At 39.1% G+C, this 12,729-nt stretch overlaps 1 protein-coding gene across 5 annotated transcripts in view; it reads right to left on the reverse strand.

The window, feature by feature from the left end:
• The window catches only part of ank1b (ankyrin 1, erythrocytic b), a 148,715-nt gene that overhangs the window by 26,361 nt on the left and 109,625 nt on the right, over positions 1-12,729 (reverse strand). For all 5 annotated transcript variants that reach the window (XM_049466541.1, XM_049466542.1, XM_049466544.1 and 2 more), the window contains 7 exons: positions 12,290-12,501; positions 10,116-10,320; positions 9,803-9,899; positions 8,577-8,805; positions 7,728-7,856; positions 4,964-5,083; positions 3,625-3,709 (listed from right to left, as the gene is read on the reverse strand). In XM_049466541.1, coding sequence (XP_049322498.1) covers positions 3,625-3,709; positions 4,964-5,083; positions 7,728-7,856; positions 8,577-8,805; positions 9,803-9,899; positions 10,116-10,320; positions 12,290-12,501 — 1,077 coding nt within the window. The remainder of the gene's footprint in view (positions 1-3,624; positions 3,710-4,963; positions 5,084-7,727; positions 7,857-8,576; positions 8,806-9,802; positions 9,900-10,115; positions 10,321-12,289; positions 12,502-12,729) is intronic.

The raw sequence follows: 12,729 nt of genomic DNA on the forward strand, positions 1-12,729 counted from the left end.
CAGAATTAAACAATAAAAAACAGAAGGGTCACAGAAATAAAAGTAAAGTGCAGTACAGTAAAATAAATTATTTGAAAAGCACCAGTGAATCAACACGACAGCCCACAGTCACAGTATCAGTCAAAAGTTTGGACACACCTTCTCATTCAATTTGTTTTCTCTACATAGTAAATGAATAGTGAAGTGATCCAGACTATGAAGGAACGCATAAGACATCATGTAGTAACTTAAAAAGTGTTAAACAAAAACAAACTAGTCTAAGGCTGAGGTTTATGAGGCTGGTAACTTTGATGAACTTATCCTGTACAACAGAGGAAACTCTTGCTCTTCCTTTCCTGGAGCAGTCCTGATGAGAGCCAGTTTCATCATAACGTGTTTGATGGTCTTTCTCATAATATGGATTACAACATTACTCAAATATTCACTATTCACTGTATACCTGTAACTCTACCTCTTCACTACTTTACTTTAACTGATGCTCTCAAACACTTTATTAAGAGACAAGAAATTCAAGTTATTAACTCTTGATGAGTTCAGCACAGCTGTTAACTGAAAGCCTGAATTCCAGGTGACTCTACCTCATAAAACTGACTGAGAAAATCCAGCAGAGATGTGCAAAACTGTCTTATCTAAGCAAGAGGTGCTACTTTAAAGAATCTAAAATATAAAACATATTCTGGTTTGGATGACTTTACTTTTAATCAACAATGCAGAACATTTAAATAATAAAAAACACTGAATTTAATGTGTGTCCAAACTTTTGAGACTGACGCTGTACATCATTTAGTATATGAAGATTATTTAAACCCTTTAGTTTCAGTGTTGTTCCGAAAGTTTTACTGAAGAAGTTATTGATGAGCACCAATGCATTTACACAGATAATATATCCAACTGTAGTCTTTAGGGAAGAGGTATAATAAATCTCATTAGGAACCATTTTTCATAAAATATAGATATTTTAAAAAACTTTTAATATGAACCCTCCTATTATCTTTATGAAAACATTTTTTTGCGCTTTATATATAATGATGTTTTCTAAATTAATGAGGACAACATTAAATTAACATATCCAAAAAAATTAAGAGACCACTTTAGTTTCTGAATCAGTTTCTCTGTTTTTTATTGTCATTTAGAGCATTTATTTTCAGAAAAGACCTCAAATAATGCAAAGAAAACAAGTTCATATTCATAAAGTTTAAGAGTTCAGAAATAATCAATATTTGGTGGACTAACCCTGGGTTTAATCTCAGTTTTCATGCATTTTGTCATGTTCTCCTCCACCAGTCTTACATACTGCTTTTGGATAACTTTACGTCACTCCTGTTGCAAAAATTCAAGCAGTTCAGTTTTGTTTTGATGGCTTGTGATCATCCATCTTCCTCTTGATTATATTCCAGAGGTTTTCAATTTGGTAAAATCAAAGAAATTTATAATTTTTCAGTAGTCTCTCATTTTTTTCTAGAGCTGTATGTATATATATTTTCAATGCCCTGTAAATTGAAAATATGTAAATACCCTGTTATTTTACCTATGGCTGTTTTGACTCCATAACAAATACCAATAATTGGGATAATAGCATAAATGATTGTGATCACAATGACATATAATTTTTATAATCTTTAAGAAACGCCCCTCTGCTTTAACCCTTTCAGTGATATATAAGAACAATGTAAGAATGCTGTTTTCTGTCTGTAATGCACACAAAATACGACACTACTATCCTAAAATAAAATCTATATTAAAATAAATCCAATTAATTAAAGTTTTTATTCCTAAACATGACAATAAGTGTTCTAAATCTCAGATCAGAATAAGTAAAAATTAGCTTGTATTACTTTTACATTACTTTTGTTCTGTAGTGCTGACTTTCCCTAATGTCTTTTATATATTCTGCAACAGGTCTCAATTTGTGTTCTGTGCAACAAAACATAAAAAAAAAAAAAAAAAACTAAATGATATCCATTGGACAGAAGGGTTAAAGACACGACAATATTAAAGGTTCTTCACCTACAGAAACGTCTGTTAATGTCTTTATGAAACCATAAGTTGTTCTTCTTTGGCAGCGCTCAAAGAAACATTTGTAGCACCTTCATTTGGGAACCCACTTCCCAATGCTGCGTGTGTATTTGTGCACACAATACCACAGTATACTATATAATATATCATTGCATATTTATTAACCTATGTATATACTAGGGCTGCATGATATTGGACAAAAATGTACATTGCAAATGTTATTTTTACGACGATATATATCGCGATTTTAAACAAAGCAGGGCCCCTGACGTCACTAGCCCCGCCCCCACCAGCGCACTGTCTCACGTCCGGACTGATCAAGAGCTGAGTCAGCGCTGAGTGCTCAAAACCCGAAGAAAACAGCAAAACAACAGTAATCGGCCCTTTAATCAGGCATTTAAATGGCTTTAATAGGCAAATAGTTTTTATAGCGTTTTTCTGGGATTAAAAGCGTGAATTCAGCTGTAACTGGAAATATCTGCACTGCAAAACTGTGCTGGACTGAGGAGCACAGCTTTCCACACGTGCTCAAGTTAACAAGCACGTGCCCAACCATGTGGATGGAGGCCATGTGGTTACCTTGTGCTTACTCCTCCCCCTCCCCCTCCCCCTTGTGCTTCTCAGGCAGCAGCAACCTGTCACGCACACAGACACAGAGACAGCGCTGTGTATCTACTTCTTGTGTCAAGAATTAAAACATGGCAACATGACATTTTTGATTTAATTGCCTTAAGTAACATCACACATCCTGCGTTGTGACTATAGTGCATGCGCACGTCGCAATGACGATGCTTAAACGATATATCGTGCAGCCCTAGTATATACGCCTTAAAAAAAGAAAGTAAATACTGTACAGAATCACACAAAAACCCATTGGAGTCAATGGTTTAAGCCTAATCCAGCTCTGTGTGGTGATTCTCATGATGCAAATCAACGGCCTGAGTTATATGAGTACTGTAAGGTAAGTACTGTGGATGGATTCCAACAGATACCAATATATCGATATCGATCCATCCGTGGTATGAGATTAAAATGGGTTCAGGTGATCTCAGATCATGTCAGATTGTGATGATGAGTGTAATGTCGTCGGTCCATACTTACCAAATCATGGCCAATACCTGCCCTGCATTAACATATAGCATAACCTCCTGTCTTCATCGAAAACAGTTCAGGCTGCCATGATACAACCCTCCCAAAACAACAGCGTTTCAGAACCTCCCCCAGCTTCAGCAGCCCCGTCTCCGCTGGAGCTCATTCTCAGTGCTCTACAGCTTGCCATGCTAATAGGATTAGCGCTAGGACCATATCAGGTTCTGCAGCATGCACTACATTACTGCTCATTCTCTCCGGAGATGCCGCGGGGATGCCTTGAGTTTATGGAGCTGCTTGTGATTATGTACGCAGGCTTTTCACCAGAGCACCGATCCAGCAGAGGCCCACAGCACTGCATGGCAGAGCAGGGCGATCAGACTAGAACTCAGCATCCAGAGCTCAGTCAGAGCCATGCACGACTTCAGTAGAATGGGGAGCTACAGAAGCAGGGATGGGGGATAGAGCATTCAAGAAGCCCCCCCTATCCTCCAGCAGCAAGGGGGCGCTGTGGCTTACCCAGGCCCGGGTCGTTCAGGGCGCTGTACCGCTCCCTCAAGGCCAGAGGTGTGAGAGTCCGTCTGCGCTCGTCACTTCCTGCCACCTGCAATGAGAGATACGGAGAGCACAACACACACACACACACACACACAGTTTATTAGTGGGTTGATCTGCTTTAAAAGTGCCTCTATTGCTAAGAAATGACTAAAAAATTTATTTTCCCAGCATCTCCACACCTGTGAAGCAAAGACCTGTGCATGAATTTACAAGATTGTGCTTAAAAATGGAGATGTTCCCCAAACCCCATATAGAGCTCTGAAAAATCAAGAGGCCACTCTGAAAGGGTTAAAGCAGAGGGTTTTTTTTAAAGATTATAAAAATTGTGTCATTATGATCCCAATATTTTCTGCTATTTTCCCAATTATTTATATTTGTTATGTTTTAAAACCCCTTAGTGAAAAGAGCCTTAGGTAAAATCAGTTTCTCTGAATTCGCCATTTATAGGTTTATGTTTGAGTAAAATGAACATTGTTGTTTTATTCTATAAAATACGGACAACATTCCTCACATATTTCAAATAAAAATATTGTTTTTTAGAGCATTTATTTGCAGAAAGTAAGAAATTACTTAAATAAAAAAAACGATGCAGAGCTTTCAGATTTCAAATAATGAGATGAAAACAAGTTCATATTCATAAAGTTTTAGGAGTTCAGAAATCAATATTTGGTGGAATAAACCTGATTTGTTTTTAATCACAGTTGTTTTCGTGCATCTTGGCATCATGTTCTCCTCCACCAGTCTTACACACTGCTTTTGAATAACTTTATGCCTTTACTCCTGGTACAAAAATTCAAGCAGTTCAGCTTGGTTCCTCTTGATTTATATTCCAGAGGTTTTTATTTGGTAAAATCAAAGGAACTGTTCACTTTTAAGTGGTCTCTTATTGTTTTCCAGAGCTGTATATCTGCCATATTCAGACTATTAAGAAGGGTAGAAGGTTCAATCTTGCCTAACATAGGGTTAAGCAACCCTACCATACCAAACAAAATGTAGAAATAAAGAAAATATGTAAAAACTCCAGATGGGCCAAGCCACTTGGCCCACACTGGGCATGCTCCAACTTGCCCTGGGTTTATAAAAGACCAGGTAAAACCATTTTGAGTTTTTTTTTGGTCTGTCTGCCTATCCAATCAATCAATCAGCAGCTATTTACCTCATTGTATTCAGATGCTTCATTCATGCTACTTTACTGATTTGCTGTTGATGTGTTACTAAAACTTTATTAAGTGTTTATTAAACATTTACAAAGGACCACACACAGCAAGGTCTACTAGAACAAGAACTCAGAGAACAGCACCTTGACACATGGAGGCATGGTGATGTTGAGGTTGCACAGCACATGCTGCGTGTCTTCGTATTTGGTGGACTTGCGGAGGAAAGACAGGAAACCAGTGGCGTCCTTATTGCTGTCTCTCACCTGAGAGATGGAACGACAGAAAGAGAGAGCGAGAAAGAGAGAGAGAGAGAGAGAGAGAGAGAGAGAGAGAGAGAGAGAATGTGCGAGAGAGGGAGCCAAAAGAGGCAGTCGTGGAGAATGAAAAGAAGGTAAGAAGAAAGCAGGGAGAAAGAAGGGTAGAAAAGAGAGGGAGAAGAGATAAAGAGTAAAGACAGAGCATTAGACGCGTCTGTGGGCCGGCTGCGGGTCATACAGGTAGACGGGTTTGGGAGGAGGGGATGGAAGCAGTCCAGAGGCAGGCGAGACAGAGAGAGATTTACCTGCACATTTACCTTGTCGTCTGTGAGATCAGACAGTAAGAGAGTGATGTGAGAGAGAGAGAGAGAGACAGTGAGACAGACATACGGACAGACAGACAGGCAGGCAGAAAGGCAAGCAAGCAGGCAAGAAGGTGACAGAGTTAAAGGGCATGCTCACAACACCGAGAGAATAGTTACAGCTACAGAGTCACTGCACCACAGAGACCACAGGTACCACAGGAAGCAGCTGGGCTGAGACTGAGATAGGCAGAGAGTAAGCACCGGTGACACACACACACACTCACACACACACACACATACACAAACATTCACACACACTCACAAACAATGAACACAGACACAGAGGAGGATGAAGCTGGAGAGGAAGAGGTCGGATGGGTTACAAAAATGTTTGGGTTTGGACAGTGGATGATGGTGAGAGCCACAAACACATTTTTGATATACAGAATAATTCTGATATAAATATATACAGATACAGTAGATACAGATGTCTATGCACATGTACACACACACACACACAAATGTAAGTGCACACGCTGGCTGCATCCCAAATAATTTTTTTTTTTTTTTACGATACTTCACAGGGTCTGTGTTACTGAAGAGAATAAAATACTTCTAAATAATTTTTTTTGGGGGGATTTATTGGTGTCAGATTCACACAACTTTACAACCAATATTCCTCACCGCAGGTTTATCAACCCTTTTCATCTGATTATAGCGCCACCATGTGGAGAAATGAAGCAGTAACTTAAGTAATAGTCTAACAGGGGATAGAGTCTTAGGAAGTTCAGAATGCCTATGTTTCAATTATTGGGAAATTACTGGTTCGAATCCCTGTTAAGCAGCTTGCCATCAGCTGCCGGGGCCCTGGCTGGGTAGAGTAGATGGTGCTCTTTTCCCTCATCACTCCTAGTGTGAAGTTGTGATGTTTAGTAGAGTTAAATTTAGAGCATCTTCATGGAACAGTCCTACGATAATAACATGATGCATTGCCCACGGTAACAATGATATTACGATAATGTGATTCTCTACGATAGAACACAGGGTTTGTGTTACTAAAGAGAAAAAAATGCTCCTAAATAATCAAATTCCAAGATTTGTTTTTTGTTTATTAGTGACAGATTCACACAATTCAACAACCAGTATTCCTTACCGCAGGTTTATTAACCCTGTTAATTTGATTATAGCGCCACCATGTGGAGAAATGAAGCAGTAACTTCAGTAATAGTCTAATTGGGGACCGAGTCTTAGGAAGTTAAAAGCTACTATGTTTCAATAAAAATATCAATATTCTGGGCTTCTCGTGGTCCAGCTGTCTAAAGCGCTGCAACAATATGATCGGGAGCTTGCTGGATTGAATCCCGGTCATGCAGCTTGCCATCAGCTGCCTGAGCCCTGAGAGAGCACAATTGGTTCTGCTCTCTCTGGGTGGGTACAGTAGATGGTGCTCTTTCCCCTCATCACTCCTAGGGTGATGTGGATCAGCACAAGGCTGCGTCTGTGAGCTGATGTATCAGAACCGAATCGCTGCGCTTTCCTCCGAGAGGCAAAAAAAATCAACATCCTTACAACTAGACCAAAATATCAGAAAATGAGGACTATTAAAACTCTTATTAGTTTGATTTAGAGCATCTTCATGGGACAGTCCTATCAAGGACCTCGACTGCAATCTAGGCTTTGGAAAGCAGCTACTCATACACACACACACATTTATTAGGGGTGTAACCATACAACATTTTTTGGGATACTTTATATACTGTGATTAAGGTTATTAAGTTATACATCGGTTATACATATTATGTCAGTCTGCCTGATAACACAGATATTGTATTTAGCATAACCTAACATTAGTAAGTTACAAAAGTAACATACAAACAGCTGGATATATGCAGTTTATATACAGTATATACAGTAATTAAATTATTTTATTTATTTTCTACATTGTAGATTAATATTAAATACATGAAAACAGTTAAGAGACACATTTGGAACTACGTAGTAAACAGTAAAAAGTGTTTGTCCTGAATGAGAATGAGGTTTGTCCCAACTTTTGATGGTCATACCCCTACACACACACACACACACACACACACACACATATATATTGGATGGCAATGATATACAAAAAGAGGCGTAGACTATTCTGAATAGACACACTGAGATGGGGAAGACAAATACATTGTTGGACTGTATTAAAAGCAAACACTACACACACACACACACACACACACACACACACAGAGTATACACACACATCATATACACACACATACACACCGTATACACAACCACACACGCCCCACACGCACACACACACACACACAGATAAAGGGACATAAACAGACCTTCACAGAGACGGGTAATCTGTTGTCTCTGAAGGCCTGGAAGCTGAAGGTTCGAGGCTGCTGGGTGGCCTTTCTCACTGGCACCAGATTTCCAGAGCATTCTAAATGCAGCGGCATCCCCTCCATCACCTGCAGCAGGAAGATCAGAGTCAAAGATCAGAAAGGGACTATATGACTTCTACTGAATTCTCCAAAATGACCTGAAATAATCTCTTTTTACATTGACTTCTATTAAAAGTGTAGAATTTTTTTTTTCTCTCCTGTTAAAGTTTTGTTTTGGAGATACTTGTTTTTCATTGGACAGCAATAATATATATATACAGCTGTAAAAAAAGGCACAGAAATAGAAGACTGCTGATAAAAGATGATAGTGAAGTTTAAGAAGAGGAAATTAAAAGAAATATATAGTAAATAATATGAATGAATGGTATAAATAGAAGAAAAATAAAGAAAAAAAACAAACAGAACAAGAGAAAAAATATGTAAAAGAGGAAAAAAAGGAATAATAAAAACTTAAAAGAGGTAAAAAGATAAAGAGGAAAAAGAAGAGGAAAAAAGCAGGAGAGAGGGTAAAACAAGATACAAGAAAAACATGTAGAAGAAAAGGATTACAGTGAAAAAATACACACTAAAAGGAAAGGTAGAATAAGAGGAAAAAGTAGAAGAACAAATTGAAAAATAATGGAATACAGAAGGAGGAGGAAAGGTGGTCCCACTTTATAATCAGTGTCTCTAGTAACTGTGTAGTTGAACCAAGATGAACCAAAATTAAAGAAAAAGAAGAAAAACTAGAAGATATTGGGAATGGTAAACAGAGCACAGACTAAAGGCACTAAAATCAGCGCTGACCTCAATGTCCCGGCTGCGCGCCACCTCGCTGAAGTTCTCGTGCAGCTCCAGGGTTTTGTCCATCTTGTCGTCGGTCATGCAGTAGCAGCGCAGACGTCCCTCCCGCGCCTCGTTCATCTTAGCGAACACCACAAACTTGGCCATGTATGGCACCGCCATCAGCTCCCGGTACAGCAGGTTAGCGAAGGTCACCGCCTCCGCCGTCCGAGGACAGTCAGCCAACCAGAACCTGAGAACAGAGACAGCAGATCCACTCCAGTGGCCAATCAGAGCATATATACATAGATGTTTCTGCTTTAATTATAGAGACTATATAACAGAGGTGTGCCAAATCATATCATACTTGACAATATCGAAAATATTTTGGACACGATTAAAAAAAGCTCATTATCGTGATATCACGATATTCATAATAGCAGTCTATACTGTATTTATTTTGTTATTTAGCATATAAATCTAACAGTTTCAAACAATCAATAGAAACTGAAGTCCTATCCGGATGGGATTAGTTTCTCAGGGGGACGACTGTGAAAAATATTTCACAGGAGGACCAGTGAGATTTTTAGGCTTTTTTCTAGGTCACATGACATCACAGTGTTCAGTAGCTCCTCCATTTCCACTCGCTGTTGTGTTTCTAACGTGGATCTCCGTGGAAACACGACGCCTAAAGTGTAATTACGGTGGGCGGCAGTGGACAAATAGCTATTTTATTGAACGCGAGGAGACTAAACTCAGAGATGTGCGTCCGGACGAGACTTAAATTACCGGAGGTGCACAGAAAATGAGTTCAGCGAAAAACGTCTGAGAAAAACACGTACATGATCATTCTGGAAAGAAATAAAATCACAGAGAATAAAAAAACCCATAACCCCCTGAGAAACTAATCCCATCCGGATAGGGCTTAAGAGGAGAAAAAGCAGAAGCAGAAGCAGAAGAAGAAGAAGAAGAAAAGAAGAAGAAGAAGAAAAGAAGAAAAAGAAGCAGAAGAAGAAGAAGAAAAGAAGAAAAAGAAGCAGAAGAAGAAGAAGAAGAAGAAGCAGAAGAAGAAGAAACAGAAGCAGAAGAAGCTGCAGAAGCAGAAGAAGAAGAAGAAGAAGAAGAATTATTGTTATTTGTTTGTTTGATTACCCAGTATAATAATAATATTTTATGAATGTAATCTTATTGTATATGAAATTCAGTACAGTACAGATCTTGATTTTGTTTATGTGTTATAAATATCTCACCTTGCTGAAACGTTGGTGGTGAAGTTGGCGCAGTTGTTGGAGTACATAAGCTTGGTGGTGCCAGTGATGTCCTCCCACTGAGCCGGGGCCGTGCCACCTGCAGGGAGAGTGTCACAGCTTTTTACAAACCCTAGTCCTCCTGCACTACCAGCACCATCTGGAATCATCATGCTCAGTCTAAACTTATCCCTGTGTCCCTCTCCAGGCTGGACAACAGTCTGCTTCAGCCTCTTCCAGCAGCTCTGGCATGGCAGAGGCTGGCATGCACTGAAATAAAGGCTAACCCAGAACTGTGCCACCCGCAGGAGCGTACCGATAACACTGCAGAGGAGGCGCAGGCTGGTGGTGTCTCCCTCCCCGGCGTCGCGCTGGCTCTCCCTCCAGGACGGGGGCAGGGGGATGCGCAGGCCGATGGGCCGGTGGAACTTACGTCTACGCGGCTCCACCGTCACCACGGGACTGAACGTGGCCTGGTTACCCAACTGTCGAGTCAGCAGCTCGTCCGGGATTGGCTGGGCCTGGATGGATAGAGAAAAAGAAAGAAGAACAGAACAAAAAACGTAATATTATAAATGAGAATATGCAGATAATGTCCAACACTCTGAACACAGTGAGCCCTATTTTAGCGACCTACACTGTAAACCCATACGTTGTTTGAACTCAAATCATTTTGATGAAGTCTGTTTTGCATAAAATTGGATATTTCTAAACAATACTCAACTATGTTGAGTTAATTGAACATTTGTGGGCACATATACTGAACTATTCAAATTGAGATCTTTAAGTTAAACCAACTTATAAGAAATGAGCTTAGTCTGTTGCCATTAACAGCTTCTTTCCCATTGGCTTGTGTCACAATCTATTTGCATACTGGGTGTATCCAACAGATTCTGACTAACACTCACCATCAGTGTGTAGTGATTCCCCCTGGGCTGCCTGGGTTCCCCTTTAGTTGTAATAACTTGATTTTTTAATTTATGCTAACTCAAGTTTTCATTCGCCATTACTTAAAAAAATTGAGCAAACCGACTGCCTTAAAAACGTGAATTAAACTCAACTTATCCGGTCTTACAGTATAACAAAAATAAAAAAGTTAAATTAACTTTCCCTTTAGTTGTAATAACTTGATGTTCTAAGTTATACTAACTTAACCGGTTTCCTCAATTTTTTAAAGTAAATTCAACTTATCCGGGCTTACAGTGTATAGCTCACCAGTCAAATATTTTTTTTGTATCTTAACAGCGCAGCACTTTTGTGCGTCTCATTCTGCACGTTCATGCTGTGAAGATACACCAGCAGCTCATTTAAGGGATTATCATAAGAACATAGCAGACTTACACTGTAAAAATAAAAAAAGTTAAGAAAACTCAAAATATTAAGGCAACTTACTGCACTACATTTTTGAGTTTTGAGACCATCTCAGTCTTTTAAGTTTTGAAAAAAAAAAAAAAAACATGCAGTTGTGCCAACTAGAAATCTTTAGCCCAGATCATATGTATTAAAACTTTAAATATTAAACCTCACCAACTTAAAAATGTAATTTGTGTCTTTTGATGGCCTGATTTAAATTCTACAAAATGTGTATTGCAAGTTTTGCTGACCATCCTTTAGGACCAACTAAAAAAACAAGTTGCACCAATAAAATGTTTTACATGAATCAAAATCATTTAATGGGTGCAACGCTACACTTTTGTTAATTTAATTTAATAGCAACTGGGTAATTGGAATTTATGAATATCACATATCCACCTTATTGTCAGTTATGTAAAACTATTGCAATTAATGCAAATGCAACCAGACTGACTTGGCAACACAGAATATAGTAACCTGCTCTTACAGCTTCAACACTGAGGCCAGGCAGTTACTGTTATATAACAAATATGCAAATTCCAAGAGAAGGCAGCTTGTGGAGAATGCTTACACACTGATGGTGAATGAGAGGTAGAAGGACACGCCCAATATGCAAATAGTGTGATTAACATTGCTCCATAGACCCCAATCAAAAAAAGGGTCAAACTGAGCATGTGCAGAGTAGTTGGCATGGCCTGGACTAGGGTTAACTACAATATGTAAATTTTGCCAACACAGATTATTTATTTAGTTTTTTACAGTGTATGTAGCCTAGTATGAAGATGATTTGTGCAGAGACTCAAGAGAACTCCAGACAAACTCCAGTCCAACTAAACTTAAAGTTCAATATATTTACATTGTACCTACTAAAAACATTCATTTACAATCAGCATATATGCAGCTGAAACAGGGAACAGACTAGTGCAAAATCCCAAACGTATCAACATTAACATTTTAATAGAACATTATAGTAATTATTGCTTTTAGAAAAAAAGCAATGTGTTTTGTGGAGGGGGAGTGCACTATAGGACACTGTGGGCGTGGCCTAAGCTTTTGTTCTTAATGGTTTTATTTTCTCCTTACATTACTTTTACTTTTATACTTTAAGTAGTTTTGAAACCAGTGTCTCTTTCTCACCTGCAGGCCGAGCCGCACTCGCTTAGTGACCGCCGTCTCAGGAAAGATGGCCTGGACCTGGGGTACCAGCTTGCTGATCAGCTGGCCACCCTCTGGACCAATCAGATCGCTCTCCTGCTGGACACGTGACACCACCGCAAAGTAAAGGGGGAAGTCTGTGGAGATGATCCGACGGATTCTTTTCTTCTCCAGCTCCTCCTGGCTCTCCAGATCTGATAAAAGAAAGTTATATATAGTATAACTATATAGTATATTATACCACAGTTAGTTCCGACCCTGCAATGTGATTATCAGCCGGTAATGGACTGCATGTTCTCCTCCACCAGTCTTACATACTGCTTTTGGATAACTTTATGCCACACAGTTCAGTTTGGTTTGATGGTTTGTGATCATCCATCTTCCTCTTAATTATATTCCAGAGGTTTTTGATACGTTTTATC

The sequence above is a fragment of the Astyanax mexicanus genome, chromosome 17 (genome assembly GCF_023375975.1).
Source record: "Astyanax mexicanus isolate ESR-SI-001 chromosome 17, AstMex3_surface, whole genome shotgun sequence".
NCBI classification, from domain to species: domain Eukaryota; kingdom Metazoa; phylum Chordata; class Actinopteri; order Characiformes; family Acestrorhamphidae; genus Astyanax; species Astyanax mexicanus.